This window comes from Eurytemora carolleeae, unplaced genomic scaffold (genome assembly GCF_000591075.1).
Source record: "Eurytemora carolleeae unplaced genomic scaffold, Eaff_2.0 scaffold408, whole genome shotgun sequence".
Taxonomy (NCBI): Eukaryota; Metazoa; Arthropoda; class Copepoda; order Calanoida; family Temoridae; genus Eurytemora; species Eurytemora carolleeae.
Window position 1 is genome coordinate 45,424 of NW_019396650.1, and position 23,646 is coordinate 69,069.

The 23,646-nt window shown below is 31.8% G+C and overlaps 2 protein-coding genes across 4 annotated transcripts in view; both read left to right on the forward strand.

Annotated features, from left to right (window-relative positions):
* Positions 1–853, forward strand: part of LOC111706885 (protein EFR3 homolog cmp44E) — a 19,398-nt gene extending 18,545 nt beyond the window's left edge. The window contains exons 26-27 of the mRNA XM_023479831.1: positions 53–127; positions 486–853. Of these exons, the coding sequence (XP_023335599.1) occupies positions 53–127; positions 486–621 (211 nt within the window). The 3' untranslated portion in view covers positions 622–853. The remainder of the gene's footprint in view (positions 1–52; positions 128–485) is intronic.
* On the forward strand, positions 762–23,646 carry LOC111706894 (inhibitor of nuclear factor kappa-B kinase subunit beta). Of its 3 annotated transcripts, none has more exons than XM_023479841.1 (27): positions 762–852; positions 1,683–1,857; positions 2,314–2,366; positions 2,786–2,832; positions 4,258–4,327; positions 5,267–5,334; positions 7,063–7,132; positions 7,359–7,418; positions 8,009–8,045; positions 9,134–9,262; positions 10,104–10,229; positions 10,595–10,641; positions 10,996–11,100; positions 11,463–11,579; positions 12,158–12,274; positions 12,749–12,817; positions 14,629–14,701; positions 15,393–15,491; positions 15,682–15,746; positions 16,315–16,419; positions 17,240–17,294; positions 17,771–17,824; positions 19,667–19,759; positions 20,005–20,177; positions 20,402–20,630; positions 22,301–22,348; positions 23,266–23,646. In XM_023479841.1, the coding sequence occupies exons 2-27, from the start codon at positions 1,771–1,773 to the stop codon at positions 23,332–23,334; spliced, it is 2,265 nt and encodes a 754-aa protein (XP_023335609.1). In that variant the 5' UTR covers positions 762–852; positions 1,683–1,770; the 3' UTR covers positions 23,335–23,646. The 3 variants fall into 3 exon arrangements, with proteins under 3 accessions (XP_023335609.1, XP_023335608.1, XP_023335610.1); XM_023479840.1 differs by having other exon boundaries at positions 770–858; XM_023479842.1 differs by lacking the exons at positions 762–852; positions 1,683–1,857 and having other exon boundaries at positions 2,773–2,832.

Here is a 23,646-nt window from a genome sequence, read left to right on the forward strand (position 1 = left end):
TCTTTTTAATATTATTATTATTAAATATCTTTATTATTATTAACCTACTCAGACGTCTTCTCCGTGAGAAATATCTGACCGCCAGCTTCAAGGAACTCTGTGAGATGACCGCTGCCAACAAACCCAGGTAATCTAACATGTTGGGGAATAAATAAAATTGGTGGATTTCACCCCCCCCCCCTTCTTTAATGTTGGGTTGTAGTGTACTAGTAAGTTTTACTTTCTGTAAATATAAAACTCTAAAATTTCAAAATCGACCACGGAACTTAAATTTTCAACTTAAAATTGATAAAAACACTTGGATTGAATTTAAGGTAAAAAATGATAATTAAGGTTAACATGTCTCAGAGAGGGTTCCTGTAATCCACCTCCCCCACTTTCCAGTGTCCTTGAAGTTGGTGGGGGGGGGGGGGGATTATTGAAGAAATCTATAATAGGTTTCAAGTCATACGCCCTACATTTATGTATTATCATTATTTGTCTAGTGGGAACCTTCAGCAGTGTGTGAATGAAGTGTTCGGCCGGCACTCTTACACGGAGATCAGCCACGACACCGTGGACATCACGAAGGGGAAGAAGAACCAGTTCGAGGAGTTCTTCCCTGAGCTCTTCATGTATTAGATCGACAGGATGAGGGAGTTGTCGACGCAAAGCTCTAAATTTTATTATCTCTTTTTGTAATAGATTAATCACACTGCTCCCTAAAATCTCGGGTTTTCTACTTGGAACTTTAAGTATTACTTTTTTATGGTAAAAAAAGTCGCTGAAGTTATTGTATTTAGATATTTAGTTTAACTATTTAGTATATATGCGATTTTGATGTAAAATGCAGCTGTCACTGTTAACTTAAGGGTACAGGTATACCCATAAAACCGGGGATTAAGAAGACGACTTTCAAGTCATCTTATGTGTCTGTGTATTCGATGTTGTTAAAAACAGATAATTTTACTAGTTGGTTTGAAAATCAACTTTTGTTTATTGGACAATTTAAAATCATAACTTGAGTGTAACAGTCGTCTAACTTATTCCTATTTTTATGGGTCCCACTGTACAATGTACATTGTTCATCATGTTGAACATTTACTGCCGTACGTAAACACTGTTAGAACTAGTCATCTAGATTTAAGGAGCTGCCAAAAGTTTAAATGGATTACAACTCAGAAGTATATTAAGAAATGAAGCTTAAATTAGCAAATTTTTTTGTGATTTTAAACTTTTCTTTAAAGATATTAGCTTGAAGATTTTTATTGTTTGTATTTCTAAAATTTATGTTTAAATAGGTTTGATAATTTGATAATGGATTTTTTATATTTAGATATTATGCATTTACTACTATTCGACTTAAAACTATTCAATTAATTTTATTTAACGATCTTATTTTATATTGTTATCTTGGGATTAAAAACACATTTTAAAATGCTGGCGGTAAGCTATAAATGTATTGAAATAAGTATGTTGATAAAGTGAATATTTTTTGGTGAAAATGATTGCGAGGAATGATTTTAAATGTTTATAGTCGACATTTTTTTTCTAGAATCATTTTAGAGAAATATTTACTATTTTAGAGCTAAATATTTTTTTTATTGGGATTATGAAGCCTACTAAGTCTACTAAAAGTAAATTTTAAAGTTTTTAAAGTCTCAATATGAAATAAAATGTTCAACAAAATGATCGCAATTAAGTGTTAAGTTTAAGATGTAAAAATATCCACCATTTTGAAGTTAAAATGTCAATAAAAATTTTATTAAAATTAAATATTTTCTAGATAAAATGTCTACGGAGTGGGTTTGTGAGAACCAGCTTGGATCTGGGGGATTCGGTATAGTTCATGTCTGGAGAAATATTCTTACTAATCAGGGATATATCAACTCCATTCATGCATTCTTTAATCTTCATTAATTCATTCATCCTACTATCGATTCATTTATTCTGTCATTCATTCCTTCATCTTTCTTTTATTCTTCCATTTATCCTTTCATCCTTCCATTTTTCATTTATTCATTCTCTCATCTATCCTTTTATTCATTCTTTCTTTCATCCTTCCATTTTTCCTTCATTTCACTTATTGTTTCATTTATTCATTCTTTCATCTATCCTTTTATTCATTTTTTCTTTCATCCTTCCATTCATATTTCATTTCATACTTCCTTTCATCCTTCCCTCCGATTAGTCTTTCATTCTTTCATTCTTTCATCCTTTCATCCTTTTTTTCTTGAATTGATACATTATTTATCATTTTATTCATTCATTCATTTTTATCTTCACATTTCATTTAACCCTTGGTTTGCTAGAGTTGACATATATATTTTCTAGAAATATGCTTTAAAGAAATTTAAGTTCGGTTCGGAAACTCTTCTTACCGCCAGGAACCCTTGTCTAAACTAGTTTCATATTGAGGGGGTTTACTTTTTAATGGATCTGTGCTATGGAGGAAAAGGGGGGGGGTGAGAGATTTTCTAGGATTTGTACAAAAACATTAAAAATAGCAAAAAAAATTTTTTTTTAAATATTTACTAATGGGATTTGGTAATTGTTCTAAACATAAGATTAAAAAATTAAAAAGTGCGATTTTTCATGATTCTTATTGATTTACATTTGCATTAAAGTTTCAGAGTTTTAATTTTCCTTTTTAACAAATTTTATTTGTTTAAATTTAGTTTCTGATAGTTTTTTATTTTATTTTTATATTTACGGCTCAGACTGAGAGACTTATTTCTTTTTGATTTGTTTAGATTTAGCTTCTTGATAGTTGTTTTAACATATTAAATATAGACAAGGAGTGCAGGCACAAAACACAATGGTGCCAGGAGGTTGACATAATGCTGAGATTAGGTGAGTTTCAATACAAGTCTCCGGAACCGACCTACAAGAAGTTATCAACACATTCTTTCTTATTGAGTGTCATTTTAACGAATCCTCGTCAATATCAAACTGAAAAGTAGGGGAATTTTGCGAAAAATATTTTAGATCAGATGAACAGAAACACAATTTTAATGAGATGAACAGAATCATAATTTAGATCAGATTAATATAAATAAAATTTAGATGATATGAGCATAAAATGAATTTAGACCAGACGAACCGAAACACGCTTTAGATTAGACGAACAGAAACACATTTTAGATCAGACGAACAGAAACATTATTTCGATATGACGAACAGAAACACATTTTAGATCAGACGAACAGAAACATTATTTAGATATGACGAAAAGAAACATATTTTTGATAAGACGAACAGAAACACATTTTAGAAAAGACGAACATAAACATATTTTAGATAAGACGAACATAAACATATTTTAGATCAGACGAACATAAACATATTTTAGATAAGAAGAACATAAACATATTTTAGATCAGATGGACTTAGAACACAATCGCGTTTATATCATATGAAACTGAGAATAGTTTAGATCAGATGAATAAAAATATGTTAGATCAGATGAGCAGAAAATATTTTAGATCAAATGAATAAAAATATGTTAGATTAGATGAGCAGAACATATTTTAGAACAAATGAATAAAAATATGTTAGATTAGATGAGTAGAACAAATTTTAGATCAAATGAATAAAAATATGTTAGATTAGATGAGCAGAACATATTTTAGATCAAATGAATAAAAATATGTTAGATCAGATGAACAGAAAATATTTTTGATCAGATGAATAAAAATATGTTAGATCAGATGAACAGAAAATATTTTAGATCAGATGAATAAAAATATGTTAGATCAGATGAACAGAAAATATTTTAGATCAGATGAATAAAAATATGTTAGATTAGATGAACAGAAAATATTTTGGATCAGATGAACAGAAAATATTTTAGATCAGATGAATAAAAATATGTTAGATTAGATGAACAGAAAATATTTTAGATCAAATGAATAAAAATATGTTAGATTAGATGAGCAGAAAATATTTTAGATCAAATGAATAAAAATATGTTAGATTAGATGAACAGAAAATATGTTGGATCAGATGAACAGAAAATATTTTAGATCAGATGAATAAAAATATGTTAGATCAGATGAGCAGAAAATATTTTGGATCAGATGAGCAGAACATATTTTGGATAAGATAAAGAGAAAAATATTTTAGATCATATAAATAGAAAGATATTTCAAATAAGATGAAACCTAAAATTATTTTAAATCATATAAACAAAAAATATTTCAAGATATTTCAGATAATTATTTTAAATCATTTAATCAAAAAATATTTCAAATGAGATTAAACTTAAACTTATTTCAGATCATATGAACGTTGTGCGATGTTACAGTATACCCCCTGGTTTAGACCCAGGTTCTACAGATCTACCAAGGAAACAATTTTATAAACTCTAGACATTCTTCTTTTTTCACAGACATTAGACGTATCTTTGACTCACGTTAGATAGACATCACATGGGGTTAATCATAGGGATATGAGAGATTCGAAGGATTGGTATTTCAAGGGACTGTAACCGTAATTTCAAGGGACTGTAAACGTAATTTCAAGGGAATGTAAACGTAATTTCAAGGGACTGTAAACGTAATTTCAAGGGACTGTAACCGTAACTTCAAGGGACTGTAACCGTAATTTCAAGGGACTGGAAACGAATTTCAAGGGACTTTAAACGTAATTTCAAGGGACTGTAAACTTAATTTCAAGGGACTGCAAACGTAATTTCAAGGGACTGTAAACGTAATTTCAAGGGACTGTTAACGTAATTTCAAAGGACTGTAAACGTAATTCCCAGTGACCTTATATTAAGTTACGCGTCTGATTCACAACGGAACCATTAGAAGCTTTGTCTATATGAATTATTTATGTTCTTGTCTTTGAAAACTGATTGTTTCACTTGTGGGTTCTCAACAAAAAGGTGCATTTCTTGCTTCAGAAACAATGGAGAAATTAACAGAATTAAATACTTTTTAACTAGAAAAAACTGACATTATTTTTACATTATTGATCAGTACCGTTGTTTATCGGGCATGCTTTATTTTTTTGTAAGTAAAGGGTCACTTAGAATTGGAAGTGTATTATCGTCGGGTTTCCGTTAGAAATAAATTTGACCAGATCTGCAAATATTTCTCTTCCTCTCTTCTGTAGAGTAGTTAAAGAGTCGCCTTATCTTCATTACCGTTCCTTAGACAAAGGTCTCGAGGGTACCGTTGTGAATCGTATATTTCGCTTTTTTTGAATGTTGACGTTTCTTTAATCACGGTTCTTAAAAAAGCTGAATTTCCATTATTCGTATACAATTAGTTTGCTTGGTTAGTTTGTGTATGGAATATTGTGAATCCGGAGACCTGAGACGATTACTCAACAAAATAGAAAATTGCAGAGGTAACAAGGATTTTGGAGTTTTCTAATGTTTTGATGTATCATGTAGATCTTTGTGTATTTTTTGTCGTTTTTAGGGTATTCAAGGTTTTGAAGGGTTTCTAAGGTTTCTGAATGTTTTTGAAAGTTATGTTTGCTTTTGAAAGTTATGTTTGTTTTTGTCAGGGGTTTGTTTGTTTTTGTATGAGTTTGTAGTTTGTTTTGATGTATCATGTAGATTTTTGTGTATTTTTTGTCGTTTTTAGGGTACTCAGGGTTTTGTAGGTTTTCTAAGGTTTTTGAATCTTTGAAAGTTATGCTTGTTTTAAAAGTTATGTTTGTTTTTGTAAGTTTTTTTTTTGTTTTTGTAGGGGTTTGTAGTTCTTATGTTTTTGTATATGTTTGGACTATTTTGTTGGTTTTGGTAGGCTTGAAGGGTTTAGAGAGTACATGAACATTGCTTTTCGTATTTTATTTGATCTACCAGTACCAAGAGAAACCCATAGATATTTCATTAAGCCCATTTCTAGTGTTCCTCATATTAAAACAGTTCTATGCACTCGTTTTGCACAATTTGTGACCAATTTATCAAATTTTCATAAGCTATGTATTCGACTTTTAGTAGATCTAAGTAAACAGGATTTAAGAACTGTTTTATGGAAAAATCTTGAATCTATTGCACAAGATTGTAATGTACATTCTAGAAATCTAAACAAATTTTGTGTGAAACAAAATATGATATACAATCATATTCCTTTAGACAAAGAATGGAAATTACATTTTCATCATGAAATACTCAAAGTTAAAGATGATAATTTTGTTCTAAACAATTTTGTTGAAAATGAGATCGCAACCATGATCAACTTTTTATGTTCCGACTAGAAACTATATTTATATATTATACTTTATTCTTGTTTTTGTCTTATCATATTGAATTGACATTGTACCGAAATAAATCTATAATAATAATAATAATAAGATTAAAAAAGGTTAAGAATAAATATGCTCAGGATTACTTGAATATAGTCATGTTCATTGGTTACTTATATGATAAATATAGCCTTGTTCAGCTCTGCTTAAATATAGTCATGTTCAGTTTTACTTAATTTATAAATATAGTCATGTTCATTGTTCAGGTCTGCTTGAATCTCAAATATTATCAGTTCTAAATGATAGATATAGTCGTGTTCAGGTTTACTTGAATCTCAAATATTATCAGTTCTAAATGATAAATATTGTCATGTTCAGGTCTACTTGAATCTCAAATATTATCAGTTCTAAATGATAAATATAGTCATGTTCAGGTCTACTTGAATCTCAAATATTACCAGTTCTGAATGATAAATATAGTCATGTTCAGGTCTGCTTGAATCTTAAAAATTATCAGTTCTGAATGATAAATATAGTCGTGTTCAGGTCTGCTTGAATCTCAAATATTATCAGTTCTAAATGATAAATATAGTCATGTTCAGGTCTACTTGAATCTCAAATATTATCAGTTCTAAATGATAAATATAGTCGTGTTCAGGTCTAATTGAATCTCAAATATTATCAGTTCTAAATGGTAAATATAGTCATGTTCAGGTCGACTTGAATCTCAAATATTATCAGTTCTATATGATAAATATAGTCGTGTTCAGGTCTACTTGAATCTCAAATATTATCAGTTCTAAATGATAAATATAGTCATGTTCAGGTCTACTTGAATCTCAAATATTATCAGTTCTGAATGATAAATATAGTCATGTTCAGGTCTGCTTGAATCTCAAATATTACCAGTTCTGAATGATGTTACCTCCGCTCTTGGATACCTTCACAATAGGTATTTTTATTTACATTTTAATTTACATATTCATTTTTTCTATAAACAAGACATTTTTTCCCCCGCCCTCCCCTCTACAACCCTAACACACATGAGAGCCCCTCTCATCACCCACCCCCCATATACACCCCTTTCCTCCATAACACCCACTCCCCTCCCCTCCCCTCTCTATTCTACTGCGACAAAATGTTGGAATGTTTCGAAGTAATAATTTGTTTTTTTTTAGACGAATAATTCATCGAGATTTGAAACCGGAGAACGTCGTTCTGAAATCTACGCAGACAAGGTAGGGGTGGACACTTGTCCAATATTTTTAATATTAATCTAGGGGTGGACACTTGTCCAATATTTTTAATATTAATCTAGGGGTGGACACTTGTCCAATATTTTTGATATTAATCTAGGGGGGCACTTTTCCTATATTTTTATTATTAAACTAGGGGTGGGTACGTTTCCTATATTTTGAATATTATTTTAGGGGTAGGCACTTTTCCTATATTTTGAATATTATTTTAGGGGTAGGCACTTTTCCTATATTTTGAATATTATTTTAGGGGTAGGCACTTTTTCTATATTTTGAATATTATTTTAGGGGTAGGCACTTTTTCGATATTTTGAATATGATTTTAGGGGTAGGCACTTTTCCTATATTTTTAATATTAATCTAGGGCCGGGTGGTTACTTTTCCTATATTATTTTAGGGGTAGGCACTTGTCCTTTATTTTTAATATTATTTTAGGAGTGGGCACTTTATGTAATATTATTTAAAAATAAAGTACAATATAGAGTAAAGTCCCATATTAATTTTTCATATATTATATTTTGTTTTCTTAACATTTTTTCGATTTTTTTATTGATGCACATTTCTTTTTCTAGGATGGTTTACAAACTGATTGATCTGGGATATGCTAAGGAAATTTTTCAATGATAATTATGATTATTTGAATATTGAATTTATTTTTTATAAAGTTATGTACTATTTTGTTAAATATGTTGTTTAACTATTTTGATTAAACCAAAAGTAGAATTGAAATTTCTTAATCGTGTACAAAAATTTTGTCAAGTTTCTTTAAAAATATTCCTAACGATGTTTATTGTTTATTGTTTATATACGTTCATAAAAAGCCAAATTCAATTCTGATTTTGATAACTTTAAAATTAAACAAAAACTTTAAACTTTAATTTTTAAACCTACTCTAAAATGTTTTTTAGAAATTTTATTTCTTTTCTTTTGAACTTTTTGTTTTCAAAAGCTTGAAATTTCTTACTCTTCAGATGCAAAATCAACTTTTTTTTTACAAATAAATATTTTTCATGAGCAACTTTAACAGCTCTTCGCACAAACTTTTTCAAGATAAGGGGAGTAAAACAAAAATGACATCCCTGATTTGATAATAAATAAAACACTACTCCCCCCCCCTCTCGACCAGATATATTGTTTATAATAAAGGGACTGTAAACGCAATGTCAAGTAACCCTCCGTTTAAAGAGTGTCTTGTCCGATTAACATCCGTACCATTTACACCCCTATCTGAGTAATAATAAAGAAGATATTGTCAGTTTTTTATCCAATTTATACAGAACCAACAGTTGAAAAGAATCAATTTTCAAAGAAAAGATTATGTTTGTCTCATGCATGCTTTATGAGACAGAGGTTTTATTTTACAAGTTTGTAAACGGTATTATTTAGAAATTACGCCTACAGTCTAGGGAGTAGAGAATAGAAGGGAGATATAACTGACGCGGTTCGCCCTACCATATGATTTTACATGCTTTGCAGACGTTACTTCAATTGTATAAGAAATATTTGTCTGATGTACAATTACCGCGTATACAAAAACCTTTTCTGAATATTTCTTATACAATTGGAGTACCGTCTGCAAAGCATGTATAATCATATTGTGGGGCGGGCCGCGTCAGTTGTATCTCCCTTCTATTCCATACTCCTTGCTACAGTACCTTTAATGTTGAACTTTTATTCATTGAATGATATACTTTAAGGAGCTCGGGGTTTCTAGTTTAGCCAAATCTTTTGTTGGAACTCTACAATACGTTGCACCAGAACTTTTTCTAGAACAGGACTACACTAAATCCGTAGACTATTGGTCACTAGGACTACTCTGTCATGAGGTAGGACTACACTAAATCCGTAGACTACTGGTCACTTGGACTACTCTGTCATGAGGTACACTAAATCCGTAGACTACTGGTCACTTGGACTACTCTGTCATGAGGTAGGACTACACTAAATCCGTAGACTACTGGTCACTTGAACTACTCTGTAATGAGGTAGGACTACACTAAATCCGTAGACTACTGGTCACTTGGACTACTCTGTCATGAGGTAGGACTATACTAAATCCGTAGACTACTGGTCACATGGACTACTCTGTCATGAGGTAGGACTATACTAAATCCATAGACTATTGGTCACTTGGACTACTCTGTCATGAGGTTGGACTATACTAAATCCGTAGACTATCGGTCACTTGGACTACTCTGTCATGAGGTAGGACTATACTAAATCCGTAGACTATTGGTCACTAGGACTACTCTGTCATGAGGTAGGACTATACTAAATCCGTAGACTACTGTTTTCATGGACTACTCTGTCATGAGGTAGGACTACACTAAATCCGTAGACTACTGGTCACTTGAACTACTCTGTAATGAGGTATGACGATTGATCCAGGGACCATAGATTAGACTTCAGTATTGAAGACAATGTTCTTAGGTTGATGTAAAGATTAGAAGATGCAATTTCTTAAGGAGGACATATTTAAACAAGTTCTAATTTTTGGCAAACATCATGTTAATTTTTTTTTTTTAACCCGAAGCATATGAAATTAGAGTTAAGAATAATCCCTCCTTCCCCCAAAACTGGTTAGGGGGTAAGGACGGATGAACGGATGGAGGGATGGAATTTGAAAAATATATTCTCCATTTCGGATTTTGATTACAATTTTGTTAGATCGTGACTGGACAGCGACCCTTCCTGCCCCATCTCTCCCCTGGGCAGTGGGTTGACCATGTGGAGCAGAAACTACAGAATCATATTGCTGTTCTGGAAACTGTAGATGGGAAGATAGTTTACCAGGCAGGGGCGCAGAGCGTTCTCGTTTATAGCCCTAGAGCCCATAGTTCAGGATAGGGCATTCTCCAATTCATAACGGTATACTTTGAAGCTTTGCCTGCTGTAGGTCTAGGATGAATAAGATATTTTTAGAATTCTCTCTAAAAATTGATTATTTTCAATAGTGGTTTTCTAAGTTTCTGGCAGATTATGAAACAAAATCAATAAAGGAAATTATCAGAAATTAACACTTTTATTCAAGATAAAAAACCAACTCATTGTTCAAAAGGTTCAAAGGCTGTCGTTGTGAATCCTACATGCCACTTTTTTAAAATTTAATCCAAGACCCCCTAAACTGAATTGAACCTCTAAGAGCCCTGATTCCTCAGGAGAATCTAGTTCCGGAAACCAGAATATCCAGGAAACTGGCGCTTAGGTAACTAATCTAATTTTTGTAGAAACCTTTAAAATTAATTAAACTAAAGATGATATTTTGGACTGAAAAAAAAATTTGCAATTTTTCGATTATTTAAAAAAAAAACTCTTAAAAGGCAGTGAACTTAAATTATACCAAAAGTTATAAATCTGACTGACTGACTCTGACTGACTCTGACTGACTCTGGCTGACTCTGACTGACTCTGACTGACTGACTGACTGACTGACTGACTGACTGACAGACGGACTGACTCTGACTGACTGACTGACGGACTGACTGACGGACTGACTGACGGACACTGACTGACTGACTGACGGACTGAATCTGACTGACTGACTGACTGATGGATGTAGGTTAGAGGACTGGTTGCGAAGTTTACTTGACTGGAGTGCTGAGAGGAGAGGGCGGGATACTCATGGGAATGTTGTCGTCTTCACACAGTTAAACAAAATATTAAGGTGGGGAAATATTCTGCTCAAAGGAGCAAAAAATTGCAAACCTATCGATCTTTTTTGGTCAGCATATATTTTTTATATTTTAATAATTAACATATTTCTAGAGAAAAAAGATATATTTAATCTACAGAATAAATAAGATATTTCTAGAGAGAAGAAGAGATTAGAAGTATTTAATCTACAGAATAAATAAACATATTTCTAGAGAGAAGAGATTAGATGTATTTAATCTACATTATAAATCAATAAACATATTTCTAGAGAGAAGAGATTAGATGTATTTAATCTACGGAATAAATAAACATATTTCTAGAGAGAAGAGATTAGATGTATTTAATCTACGGAATAAATAAACATATTTCTAGAGAGAAGAGATTAGATGTATTTAATCTACGGAATAAGACTGTTCATTGCTATGCCGCCGAAACTAGTTTTAGCTTTAACCATCTTCAGGCTCAAATACTAGCTGATACTAATATTAGGTGAGTTTCATAATAATGTGTAAATGCCATTGGCCAACCCCCTTATCAACCCATTTTTTAGACACTAAAATAAGATTTTCTTTCTTTTTTATATATATAAAAATTGTTTCTTTGGTTTGAATTTTGTGGGGCAAATTTTACTTGACGCAGTAATGTTATTATTTAATCCCTATTAGATAATCTTTTTAAATGTGAAAAACTGTAATTTTATTATGCAATTAAAACTTATAGATTCCTGTATTAGGCATTGAAATTATGTTTTTTTAAATTTGATTTAATTTGAATGCGTTATTGTTCCAAACTGACATTATAAATGCATTGCTTGAAAAAGCATTCAATTCCTAAATCTTCAAACTCTTTCAAAGTTTAAATTTTACATGCCAAATTTTTAATCTAAGCTTTTTCAAAAATTTTTCTTAAACTATTCTGAAAACATTAATGAGTCTTGATTATTAGATGTTCTTAAATACCGTTTATTTGAGACGGTTACAGGGGGGGCGGTTGTTATAAAATCTCTTTAAAATCATAATTATTATTATTATTATTATTACTACTAATACTACTATACAAAATATTAGTGCCGAAAATCAACTTCTGTTAACCGACCATGGATACAAGATAACGAGGGAGGATGATCTTGATCAGTTTACGGAAGCTGAATTGCCAATATTTCTAGTAGACATGAGTTCAATGAGGTAAGCATCAAAAGCATCAAAAGCATCAAAAGCATCAAAAGCATCAAAAGCATCAAGACAATAATTCATTTAAGAATTGGGAGTAGGGCACGAGATTTTAATAGGTTTAGGAAGTTGGAGTAGGGCATGAGATTCTGAGGGTGTGGGGAGTGGGAGTAGGGCACCTCGAAAGTCGACTGGGTTTGGGGCGTGGGAGTTAGGGCACCTTGAGATTCTGATGGGTTTGGAGGAGTGGGAGTATGGCACCTTGAGATTCTGATGGATTTGGGGGAGTGGGAGTAGGGCACCTTGGAATTCTTATTGTTTGGGAGTGGGAGTAGGATACCTTAAGATTCTGATGGGTTGGGGATTGCAAGTAGATAACCCTGAGTTACTAATGAGTTTTGGGATTGGATTAGAGTACCTTGAGATTCTGATGGGCTGGGGAGTGGGAGTAGGTCACCTTGAGATTCTGATTTAATTTATTTTGTTTAGTTTAAAGCTGAGTGAACAGTTGAAGTGTGTTCAGTTCCAGATTCCAGTTTTAGTTCAGCAGTTTCTTAGGAACAGTTCTTTTTTTTGCTGTACTCAAACTGCATTGTGCAATACACAATCTGTATTTTACTGTACACAATTTGCTATGTGCAGTACACATTCTGAATTGTCCAGTACACATTCTGAATTATGCAGTACACATTCTGCATTTTGCAGTAAACATTCTGAATTGTGCAGTACACATTGTGCATTGTGCAGTGCACATTCTGCATTGTGCAGTACACATTCTGCATTGTGTAGTACACATTCTCCATTGTACAGTACACATTCTGCATGTTGCAGCAAACATTCTGCATTGTGCAGTAAACAATCTGCACTGTACAGTAAACATTCTGCATTGTGCAGTAAATAATCTGCATTGTGCAGTAAACAATCTGCATTTTACACGATAAAATCTGCATTGTGCAGTACATATTCTGCATTGTACAGTCACATTCTGCATTGTACAGTACACATTCTGCATTTTGCAGTAAACATTCTGCATTTTGCACTGCAATATCTGCATTGTGCACTGTACACGACACAATCTACATTATAATACAGAGTATGCCTGGAAACTATAGAAAAACGTGTAGACAAATCCTTGATCACGTTCCCTTAATAAATAATATTATGTCTTTAAATTTAGAAATTCACTTTTTGTAAGGCTTCCTTGGAATCTACTGGAGACTTTAATTTAGTTTTTATTTAAGACTGGGTTGGGAGACACATTTATCTTTGTTCAAACAAAAAAAAGGCCTGCTTTAATAGTTAATAATACTGAAAAATTAAAAGGAAAATGAAAGGGGTAAAGGCATAAATCTAAGCATTTTAGGAGTTGATCGAGACCCATTAGAGTTCTATCTGATGTTCCTGTCTTGAGAAATTGATAAAAAACTGTGTCAAATTTATACGAAAAGTTATATATATATAAATCGTAGGTTTAAACAGATCATATTCAGCAAATACGCAACCAATATGAAAACGACGATAGCCTGGAAAACTTAGATTTGCTTCTATTTTTATTTGAATTTAATAATTTTTCATTTTCAATAGATACTGTGGAGCCCCTGATCTGAATACTGCAGTATTGTGTGTACTGCAGCTTGGTTCTAGAATAATCCACCTTAGTATATAAACTGATTGTATTTTACATGAAATACAGTATTGTACAGTTTATATACTAAGGTGGATTATTCTAGAACCAGGCTGCAGTACACACAGTACTGCAGTATGTAGATGAAGAGCTCCTCAGTATAATTAATAATATTATTTATATGTCCGTATCACGTGACCAGAACTTTCACCAATTGCAGTGCAGTATTATTGTCACGTGTCTCCGTCTGTACCACGTGACCAGAACAATGCACTACAGTAAACTTTAATAGACTGTAGTACAATACACCGCACTGTGTTGTACGACAGAGAACTATACTGCAGTTCAACGTAGTAGACTTAAGACTCCAAAGTTCATTATTACACTGTGATACAAAATAGTTAACTAGAAATAAACAAGACTGTTTGTATACAAATAAACAAGACTGTTTGTATAAAAATAAACAAGACTGTTAGTATAAAAATAAATAAGACTGTTTGTATAAAATAAATAAGATTGTCTTTATACAAATAAATTGGATGGTTGTATACAAATAAACAAGAATGTTTGTATACAAATTAATAAGACTGTTTGTATACAAATAAACAAGACTGTTTGTATACAAATAGATAAGACTGTTTGTATATAAATAAATAAGACTGTTTGTATACAAATAAACAAGACTGTTTTTATACAAATAAACAAGACTGTTTGTATGGAAATAAATAAGACTGTTTGTATACAGAGACACTAAGCGAAGTGTGCAAGACTACCATCTCAAACTTATGAACGTCCATGGATATCATTTTATTGCCCAGGTAGGCATTTTTATAAGAATTATAATAACTAAAATAAATAATGATAATAAGGATATTAGTGATAATGACTATACTTTCTGAAAATATCCGCGACATTGACGGAAATGAATTGAATTGGACATTTGATAAAATATATAATTAATTTCATAGTTGAGAAATGGAGTATAAATCCAATGAACTAAATTCTCCTACAGTATATTTTATGTCGGAGTTCACTGATGTCCAGAGGACATAAACTTGTATAGGCGTCTTAGGGATTAAATTGTCAATATAATTTACACAATATCAGGTGGTATAGGTCCCCATTAACTTGCATAGGAATGTAGAACCCATGAACTGGCTATAGGACTATATTGTCAATATAATTTACACAATATCTGGTGGTATAGGTCCCTATTAACTTGTATAGGAATGTAGAACCCATGAACTGATATCTATAGGACTATATTGTCAATATAATTTACACAATATCTGGTGGTATAGGTCCCTATTAACTTGTATAGGAATGTAGAACCCATGAACTGATGTCTATAGGACTATATTGCCAATATAATTTACACAATATCTGGTGGTATAGGTCCCTATTAACTTGTATAGGAATGAAGAACCCATGAACTGATATCTATAGGACTATATTGTCAATATAATTTACACAATATCTGGTGGTATAAGTCCCTATAAACTTGCATAGGAATGTAGAACCCATGAGCTGATGGCTATAGGACTGAAAACTCTGTTCTCTTATATCAAAACAGAGATACAGGATTTCTCCACACTCACATTCTCACAGGGAACTAATCAAAGCTAAAATCAACTTGCAATAATTCAATCCAAGATAAGCAAATCTACTTAAATTGAGATAAAAGTAAATAAAGCCTGAGACCAATTTCAATGATTTTGAGCTATGTCTTGAACTGCATTACCGCCGGTTTAAATTTATATCACCGATTTGACCCCTGCTTTCATATTGGTTTGGGTAGGATTTGCAGAGGTTGGAGGCAAACATGGAGTTCTTCACTTCAAGTCTTAATCATGATCTTAGCAGGTGAAAAGTCCTGAATTAAAGGATCAATTGTCAAACGAATTAATTTATCTATCAACAAAGGATTTTAGAATGATTAATTGAAATTAAAATGGAAGGAATTATGAAATGAATTTATGAATGAATCAATGAGTAAATTTAAGACAAGATGAGAAGAATTATGAACCATTAACATTAACCATGAACCATGAACCTTAAACCTTAAACCTTAAGCCTTAAACCTTAAACCTTAAACCTTGAACTTTGAACCTTGAACCTTGAATCTTGAACCTTGAACCTTGAACCTTGAACCTTGAACCTTGAACCTTGAACCTTGAACCTTGAACCTTGAACCTTAAACCTTAAACCTTAAACCTTAAACCTTAAACCTTAAACCTTAAACCTTAAACCTTAAACCTTAAACCTTAAACCTTAAACCTTAAACCTTAAACCTTAAACCTTAAACCTTAAACCTTAAACCTTAAACCTTAAACCTTAAACCTTAAACCATGAACCTTGAACCTTGAACCTTGAACCTTGAACCTTGAACCTTGAACCTTGAACTATTCATGAACCATATTACATGATACAGGTATGATGAGCAGGCCCAGAAGAAGGACAGAATTACCTCTGTGAAAATGATTGAATCCTGGAATAGTTCAAGAACAGATATTTTATCTTCATTAGATACCCTCAGGTAAACTTATAGGTTTTGCAATATTAAAGGGACTGTATACGTAATTTCTAGTGGCAATTCATTTCAAATTACGTCTACAGTCTTAAAGTGAAAATATTATCGTCTAATATCTATAATGTTAAATAGAATTTTTTTTTTTAACATCCTATTTTTCAAGCTAAGTATGTTCGGTGTTCAAGACATTGCACTCATTGAAACAATAAAAAGAATATTTTTTTTCTTCAGAAATTAATGACACAATCTTAACGTACCACCGACAAAATTCAAACTTAGAAGAAATATGCGTGTTTTAATATCTAAAGCGTGAAATTGTGGGTTAGATTTTTCTGCCGCAAATTAATTTATGATTTTTTTTTGATCGGATGCAAAACGGGTGTGGGTTGCCATCCTTTCCTCGTCCCCTGTTACATGGAATGCAAGGTTGTCCGTTAAAGGGATTGTAAACGCAACGCGAAGATGGCAATGCCTGATTCACAATGTTGCCCTTGAAAACTTATTCTGATCAAAAATGTGGAAGAAACGGTCGTTTTTCTAACTCAAAAAGTATTTTTTTTCTGCGAGTTTCTTTGTTGCTTCTTTTAAACAAGGAATGCGCATTACGCAAGTCACTTTCACAGAGAAACTGAAATGAAAATAAACAGTTTAATGAAAAAAACATTTATATTTAATTCATACTTGATCAGAAAGCTTTCAAGGGTACCTTTGTAAATCGGGCATTGCCATCTTTGAATGGAGGGTCAATTGAAATTACGCTTACAGTCCCTTTAATAATAATTTGTGAACAATTCCTCCGATTAAATAGAAAAGCTGAATATTTTAGGACAAGAACTTGTATACTAGAGGAGAGCATCAAAACTGCAGAAACTGGAATACGAGTGAGTAATTTATGATTTTTTTCATGAAAATAAATGTTATTGTTCCATAAAATTTTTGACATGTTATGTTGATGACGTTTTTTAGGTTTTTAACTGACTTGACAAAAATCTACAAATTAAAATATACTGTTGGATTTACTGGTCGTTTACGATTTCATTTAATTTTGCAATATGGTACATCATCCATTAAATCATTTTAAAATCATATATTGCTTAAATATGGCGTAAATTCAAGTGACTCACTGTTTAAAGATTTATATGACCGAATTACTCCGGTTACCCTGGATACCTGAAAACCTTTATCCTGAATCTACAAATCACTTATGAATGGAGAAACCGCAATTAAAAATTGTTAATTTTCCGCCAAGGATATCTCCATGATTTTGTGCTGATAATTGCTAAAATGATAAAATGTTGTGAACACGGCATGGACTCTTTAAACTTTAACATGATAAACTTTGGATAATTATGTTTAGGAAGTTGAACGGGAAACTACAATTCTTGATCCTCCATCAGATCCAGCACTCAAGGTAGAGAAAAGAAACTCCGTGTTTAAGTAACAAAAAGTGTTCATAATTTCTAGTATTTTGTTTGAATATATTAACAGAATATTAGAAATATTTCGTAGACATTTATGTTTCTAACGTTCTTCTTTGCGATCTCGCACAAATTATATTTAATTTCACACAAAATGTTTGTAATTTCGACCAAAATGTTTATAATTGCGAACAAAATGTTTATAACTGCGAACAAAATGTTTATAATGGCGAACAAAATGTTTATAATCGCGAACAAAATGTTAGTAATTACGAACATATGTAATTTCGAACCGATGTTTGTAATTTCGAACAAATGTTTGTATTTTCGAACAAATGTTTGTAATTTCGACAAAAATGTTTATAATTTTGAACAAAATGTTTGTAATTTCGTACAGAATATATGAAATTCCGAACTGAATATTTGAAATTTCGAAAAAATGTTTGTTATTTCAAACAAATTGTTTGTAATTTCTAACAAAATGTATGTAATTTCGACCAAAATGTTTGTAATTTTGAACAAAATATTTTTAATTTTCAACAAAATATTATTAATTTCAAACAAAAAGTTTAAAATTTCAAACAAATATTCGAAATTTAAAACAAAATGTTTATAATTTTGAAAAAAATAATTGTAATTTCGAACAAAATATTTAAAATTTCGAACAGAATGTTTGAAATTTCGAACAGTGTTTGTAAATTTTCAATATGCAGATTCGATTGGATAATAGGGTTTCTTCTAGCAGTGCATGAACCGGGAATCCCCATATCTTTGTTTACAAAATAAGTGTACTGCATTGTTTGGGAGGAAGGCTTCTAAGCAGTACTGAGTAACATTCCTCCAAGAAACGGTAGTACACCTTCTGCCTTTGTTGTTATCTCTGTTTGTCTGTTTGTTTGTTTTTATGTCCGATCATAACTCAAGAACCCCTCCAGCGAACTGCCTCAAATTTTGATTGGGGAACTCGAGGGATCCATAGGAATGTTTTTAGTTTAGTTTTTGGATTCTGAATTGAGTGGGGTCATTTTTTTATTTATTTACAAAAACTAAAATTGTAATTTACGACCTAGCGCGGGTAAGCGGCGGGAGTAACTGTGACTGAGTACCCTGGCCACTGCTGGGGTTCTCAAACTAATATTTTATATTTGTCAGGGGTTGATTATATAATTTATATACTATACTTGTCATACCATATCCTGTGTTATCTGAGAACACATAATATCTCTTATCTTTTGATCTTTAGTTTAACACTTGTAATATAAATATATATTTGTATGTACTCTACAAAATTCAGATTACTTCTACAACGCAGTCTATCATGTGATTTGAGGCTTAGGAATCCTGTAGTAGATTAATTCATTCTCAGTTATAATAAGTTTCGTTGAAGCCCCTAGTTAATCAAAATATTGTTATTTGAATTTGAATTTTCCACCAGGGGCCAGAACTTTTGTGTGAATCTCTTTAGAAAGCACTAGTCTGTTTCTTTTAGTGGATTTAGTCGATTCATCATTGATGAAATTTTAAGTTTTAAAGACAAAATCAGATATTCGTTATATTAGCATGTTACAAAGTGTTACCAATGAGAATTAAGTGTTCAAATGGCATTGATGGCAATTTAAATTTAATTTCTTGAATTTAAAAATTAAGTCTTTGCAGCTTGATGATAGCCCAACTAAAATGTACTACCTCAGTTCTTGGAGTAAAAGGAAGATATCTTGGTAAAGCAGAGTTTTGTTTATGTTCTTCCCAGAAACTGCAGTACACTTAGTTTGTAAACAAAGATGTGAGTTATGAGTAAATATGCTTTAACTTATTCATACAATATCATTTTTTAGGAGCTTGAGGGACGAAGTTTAAGGTTGTACGACGGTTTGCGGAGAGAGCGTGCTAGTAATAGAGTAGATACTACACCTAGAGAAATAGCACAGGTTTAGTTAATATCCTTAATAGATACTACACCTAGAGAAATTGCTCAGGTTGAGTTAATATCCTCCATAGATGATACACANAAGTACTAGTAGATACTACATCTAGAGAAATAGCTCAGGTTTAGTTAATATCCTTAGGAGATACTACACCTAGAGATATAAATCAGGATTAGTTAATAAACTGGAAAGCTACCTTACATATTCTATATTATGTACAAATGTAAACTAGCTGTACAACTGTTTAGATTGTTGTACGAATGCTGCGACGACGTGATCAACTACTGAACAGTACATGTTCTCTGCTGTGTAAACTACGGAGGCTTGTTGTTGACTCCCTTGATATTAATCAAGCTGCTGGGGTTGTTAGCACCAGCTTTCAAACTCTTGGGGAGAGTTTAATCAAAGCACAAACAAGAAGGTTAGTAACCCGCCATTTCCAATACGTCTAGAAAGGATGATGTTCATCGTTTCTCAAAGAGAAAAATAAGAATATATTATAATTCTTGATAAGTCAAAGGTTTCAAGGGTACTATTGTGATTTTTGTGTAGAAATGACGTCTAAACTCTTAAGCTTCCTACATCTGCTTTGGCTGTTAAAAAAAAGTGTGTAAAAAAGGTAGAAAATCGTTTTTATCTGTTCAGACAATCTGATATTTGGACTCTGCTCGCTGCCGCAATCAAGTATTCACCTCAGAGCAAGGACGACAAGAAACCAAAACAAAGTGATCAGCTGACAGTTAAACATGAGAAGGAAGAGAAGCAGAATGATGCCTCGGAGAATAATAATCTTGATGGTAAAGAGAGTCTGATGAATTTACCTGGAATTAATGAATTGAATATTACCAAGGATGAACAGGAAACAGGCAGCCAAGTAAGATATATTTTGGAAATCAATTAATCAAGCAATGACCATAATAATCAAATTTATCAAAAGGGTGTTCCATTAAACATGAAAGTTGAGCTACGACTTAAAGGTCGTCTTTTATATGTGAGATGTATGATATAAAGACTATTTAAAGAAAGGTTTATTTCTGGTTTTCCATCGACTTAGATTTTTGTCGGTAATTAAAATCTGAACGAAATTTTTTATTTTGAAAGCACTTAAAAGGCAGACCACATTTTGGAAATGTCAGGACTTGGGACAATAATGATTATCGTTTCAATAATCATACTGGTAAAATTGGGTTGGCGAAGGAATGCCGCAAATCATTTCAAATGTCATGTTTAGTGGGATCTCCTGAATGCTAAAAAAACCTTTCAAAAACCTTCAGAAATTATTTATTATTTCAAAATTTAATCAAAAGTATTAAAATTATGAGTATCGACCTCAAGGGTCAGAGATAACGAATAACAAAAACATTTTTAAAATCTGTTTTCGAAATTTATTTTTTAAAACAGTTTATTTTTGCAAGTTAATTTGGGTTCAAAACGTAATGTCATTTAAACCTAAAAAAAATTATCCGTTTTAGTTTTTAATATTTCCATATTTCTAGTTATTAATACAACTTTAGCTGTCGGAAGAACTCTTTAGTGCATAGTGTTGATATAAGATAAAATTATTTAAATGCTTATTTATTCAAGAGCTTACAGCTTATTTAACATCTATGGTATTGAAGGATACACTTGCTACTTTACGTGGAATCTACGAAAAATGGCAATATAAAATAGTTCCTTATTTTTCTGATATCTTTGACCAAAAATAAAAAAATTTAGTTTTGACAGTTCATTTACCTATCCTGTTGCCATGTGAGGTCTTACATCAAATACAGGCAGGATCGGTTCAGTCATTCTGTCGTTTATTGGGAAAATTTTGTAATTAAAAGGTTGCAAGCTCTCAAGCAAAAATCTATGCAAATTTTGCTAATTACTAACAACAAGTGCTTTATAGTGTTAAAATGTACATGTTAAGGGCTACAGAAAAGGATAGGTGAATTTGAGCGGTAAAATCAAAGCCCAAGGCGTGGTGACACTTCAAAGTCGACCCTGAATTAAAAATTGATGTGATTTTGTATAAGCAGGCTGAATCTATGTTAACAATGAAACCAGCGTATCAGAAGACAAGCCAAATGCATGTTAACTGAATTTTCAAGGGGCGCTTTGGTTATTCATTTTTAAGCTTTTGATTAATTCGGATTTTTTTCTGTTTCCATTACTAAATGAAGTATACCCTTGGACCACATATAGGTCGAAACCTGAAAACCTCCTGATGCTTTAAATGATCGTCGTGTAACTTCCGAGTCAACTTCCGTTTAAAAAGGGGCATATCCTATCCACCACGAACCTTTAAACCTTTATTTTATCAAAAATGCGGATAATATCGTTGTTTTCCATAATTTTCTCCCATTGTTTCTACAAGAAAAATGCGCAAATCACTTTTGTAGAGAAACCACCATTGAAAAAAATTAATTTTAAAGAGTTAAACTTACAAATCTCATTCATTCATGATCAGAAAAAGATATCAAAGTGAATCGAACATGCCACTGTATAAATGTAGACTCCCTTGAAAGTACGACTAATTTTAATTAATTTGTTTTATTCTAGAATACTAAGATACAACTTGATGTCTCAGAGTCAGAAAAACTAATAGAGGTAGAGTAAATATTTTATTTCTAGATATGTCTCCTAAATTTTCATTAAATGATTAAATGCCTCCAATTAATGTTAAAGGGTCATTGACGGCTAATTATTTTCTGGATTTTTAAAGCAAAAACTATAATGTCTAAGATTAGATTTAAACCACTTAACAACATGCTTTGTGTTATATACAGGGTAACTTGAATTTATGTTTATAATCTGGACTGTAGGCACAATTTCAGTTGACCCTCCATGCAAAGATAGCAATGCCCGATTTACAACGGTATCTTTGAAGCCTTAATCTGCTGAAAAATGTTTTCCTTACTCGAGAGATGTTTATTTCTGTAAGTTTTGTTCATAGTTTCTTATAAGCAAAAATGCGCAAGTCACTTTTGAATAGAAATCACAAATGAAAATATACAGTTTAAAGAAACAAAAACATGAATATCCAATTCATACTTGATCATATGAAGCTTCTAAGGGTACCGTTGTAAACTTGACATTGCAATCAGACGCAATTCAAAAACTTTGTCTCAAGTTGAATTATTTAGACTCAACTCTTAACATTTAAAGTTTTGTCTAAGATATTTACTGAATTTTTAATAAGACTCAACTCAATGAAGAATTAGAACTGTTCTAGTTTCAAGTTCTCAATGAGACTAGTTTACCCCGAAATATTTGAAATCGGGGTCTTAGATATAGTAACTTGAAATAACGTTCACTGAACCTTTAAAAAGAGTGTTCGCGAAAAATGAAGGGGGTTCAGCTGATCCCGTGAATTTATGTGGGTTCTACTCTCTTGAGTTTAACCATTTTCTCTGTTTATGCGCAACATATTGATGTGAAAATATTAGCGATATAAACAGAATTCAATTCGGGACCTGCCTATTTAACTTTTCGCGAATACTCCCTGTAATTTTGTAATTTCCTAGGAAAACGAAAAGATCCGAACATCTCTGGAGCAAAGGATGAAAGTACTGGAGAAATGCCTTCAGGATTAATTCATAGAATTATTTTCATTTTATAATTAAGTAAACTTAAAGGGAAGAGTCTGCGATATTAAATCGCGGTATTTTTCTTTAACATGTTCGAAAAAAAGCTATAATAAAACAATCCGCCCTTTTAGTGCCATTAAAGGATCAAATAATGTACAAAAATGTTCTAGTGTGTATGAATCGTCCAAACAGCATTCTTTAGTATTTTTTATAAACAATTGTTGTAAGGGATTGTTCCTAGTTTGAAAACAATTATTGTAAGGGATTGTTCCTAGTTTGAAAACAATTATTGTAAGGGATTGTTCCTAGTTTGAAAAC